This window comes from Colobus angolensis, unplaced genomic scaffold (genome assembly GCF_000951035.1).
Source record: "Colobus angolensis palliatus isolate OR3802 unplaced genomic scaffold, Cang.pa_1.0 Scaffold659, whole genome shotgun sequence".
In the NCBI taxonomy this organism is placed as follows: domain Eukaryota; kingdom Metazoa; phylum Chordata; class Mammalia; order Primates; family Cercopithecidae; genus Colobus; species Colobus angolensis.
The window spans coordinates 388269-390748 of NW_012120254.1; the positions used below are offsets into that span (position 1 = coordinate 388269).

Below are 2480 nucleotides of genomic sequence, written 5' to 3' on the forward strand. Positions count from 1 at the left end.
GGAACAGGAGTGTGGCAGGAAGGGGGAGTCCTAGGAACTGGTCCCATGGTCTGGGCAGACGTCTCCCAGGCCACAGAGGAGAAGAGGGAGGAGCTGTGTCCTATGTGACTCTGGCAGGAAGGATCAGGGAGCCCTTCTGAGGCAGCGTTTCTGAAATCGGGCTGGCTGGAACTTTCTGTCAGAAAATCGGAATGACTGAAAAAACTCCCCTACTATGATAGAGGCTAGAGGGTGGGAAAGAGGAACGTGAGTTGGGGTAGTGGGAATCTTAGGTTCCACAGGCATGGTTTGCAGGTACAATACATTGTTGGTAACATGATGGCTCGGGGACAAACAAGCCTGTCTCCAAGCCGTGCAGGTGCATTGAGAGGATGTAGAAATTCTGGATTCATGTCGGGCCCGTCTGCCTTTCTGCCCTCCTCCACCCAGCATTGAGGGGAGGGCAGGGTAGAACTAAAGCGAATGTTCTTTTCAATCCCTGAATAGGGGCTTGCGTACCTCAGAGGAAGACAGAACACGCACATTTCTCTGCGTTTGTCTTTGTCTCATCCTTAGTCTCTAGACCATTAGCCCCTGTTGCCATGGGAACTGAAGCTGAGTGTCTGATGCATTCATTGGGCTGTGGGAGAAAAGCAGAGTTGGTCCTTGAAATAAAGGCCCCTGGGAGAGGGGATTCTAGCAAGGCAGTCACATCGAAAGAATTCACAATTCCCACAGATGTATTGATCCCTGCGATTATTAGTACACACACACAGACACACACACACACACCCCACACACACTCCCACCCCATACACACACGCACAGGCTTCATCCTGAACAGAGGTGATGTACGGTGCATCACACTGGCTGGCCCGTAGGGTTCTTGTGGGAGAGGCCAGGTCTGTGTGACCATGAAAGGGGTTGCAACTGATACAGTCAGGGAGGGATCCCAGGAAGGGGAGTGATTCCCTTAAATTTGCTTGTTGAAACAGGCAGGATAAAGGAGGATCCAGTGCAGAGCTTGGATTCAGCAGAGGTGGCTGTTGATGTGACCGGTCGCCCTGTTTGGGTGGGAAGGCCCCGAATGACACATGCAGCCAGGCAAGAGCGGTCCCGTGCACCCTTTGCTCTTGGTTTATCCAGCTCCTCCCTCTGAGATAGTCCCACGGGGAGCCCCAGATTGACCTGGGATGGGGATCCCCTCTTTCCAGAGGCACGGTAGGGGGTTCTCAATGCTGGCAGTTTTCTCCTCCTTACCCTTTCTCCCTCACTGCCCCTTCATCTTGCCCCCCGCTCATCAATCACCCTTTGGTGAAGGACCCCTCCCCTTGTTCCTCTCTCTTTACTCCCTCATCCATTCCTCTACACTCCTTTCCTCTTTCCTCTCTCTTCCTACCTCACTCCAGCCTCCGTCATCACCCCTCATCTCCCCTCTCTGCTCTCTTGCCTCCATGCCTTGTCCTTCCCTTTGTCCTCCCTCCGAGTTCCCATATCTCTCACTGCCCTTTCTCTCCCTCTTTCCTTCCGCATGTTGTCCTCTCTGGTTTTCCCCTCCTTTTGCTTTTTCCTTCTCTCTAGGCCATTCCTTCCCCTCACCCTCCCCACCCTCCCTTCCCCTGATACTTACCCAGTGACTAATCCTTAGTTCCTTAAGTGGCACTGGGTGTAACGTGGGCCCTACGTGTTTAGCTTTCAGCCTCGGAGGGCAGTACATCCTAAAGTGAATCACCAACTTGATTATTCCTCTGCAAATTACCATCAGTGATATGAGATTCAACGACAAGGAGCTGTGAGAGTGCACAGGAAGGGAGCTCATTTCTGGGGTGGGCTCAGTGAAGAAAATGTCATTGATGATAGTCTCTGTTCTGCCGTCCACCACCCTCTGCTTGCCTCTTTCTGTCACTGCCTTCCCTTTTATGTTGGGGACAACTCTCCTCTTCTATCTTTTGCAGCAGGGTGGGACTCCTCTCATGGTGTCCTGCCCTCCACACCCCAAGGTGTGAGTTCTCATGAAGTCCAACCGGATGCCCATTCCCTGCAACCTGAGCACCCAACAGACCAAAGAACACGAGGGGTAGTTTCAACTCGCCCGGGGACCCTTGTTCTTGCTCCCAGGTTCCCCAGGGCACCTTTGGTCAAGTACTTCACTCACCCCTTCTCTTTTTCACCTTCACTTCTCCCTTCTCTTCCCCCTCCCTCTTTCCTGGCTGCATCCTTCTTTCTTAAGGCTTTATCCCATAAAGACAAAGAAACTGGCTGAGGAGACAAAAGAAAGAAAGTAGCAGAAGATGGTAAGGAAACAGGTGAGTGACATCTGGCTTAGCTGATTAAGAGAGCTTGATCTTTTTGGAGGGCATGGGGGATGCTTGCTCTGTCACCCAGGCTGGAGTGCAGTGGTCTGATCATAGCTCCCTGTAGCCTCGAACTGCTGAGCTCAAGGGATCCTCCAGCCTCAGCCTCCAGAGTAGCTGGGACTACATGTTAATTTTTTTTTTTTT

At 52.2% G+C, this 2480-nt stretch overlaps 1 protein-coding gene across 1 annotated transcript; it reads right to left on the bottom strand.

Annotated features, from left to right (window-relative positions):
• Window positions 1-316: 316 nt before the first annotated feature.
• On the bottom strand, window positions 317-1864 carry LOC105500293 (putative uncharacterized protein FLJ39060). Its single transcript, XM_011925719.1, has 2 exons — window positions 1610-1864; window positions 317-619 (listed from the first exon to the last, which is right to left on the bottom strand). The coding sequence occupies exons 1-2, from the start codon at window positions 1796-1798 to the stop codon at window positions 500-502; spliced, it is 309 nt and encodes a 102-aa protein (XP_011781109.1). The 5' UTR covers window positions 1799-1864; the 3' UTR covers window positions 317-499.
• Between the last annotated feature and the right edge of the window lie 616 nt (window positions 1865-2480).

What these genes read in the sequence shown, in the direction of transcription:
- LOC105500293 (XM_011925719.1), bottom strand. Translation starts at nt 1,798, where the DNA reads ATGAGCTCCCTTCCTGTGCACTCTCACAGCTCCTTGTCGTTGAATCTC. An exon ending in AACTAAGGATTAGTCACTGG is followed by an intron (nt 620 to 1,609) that starts GTAAGTATCAGG and finishes TTTCTCCCACAG; the next exon opens with CCCAATGAATGCATCAGACA.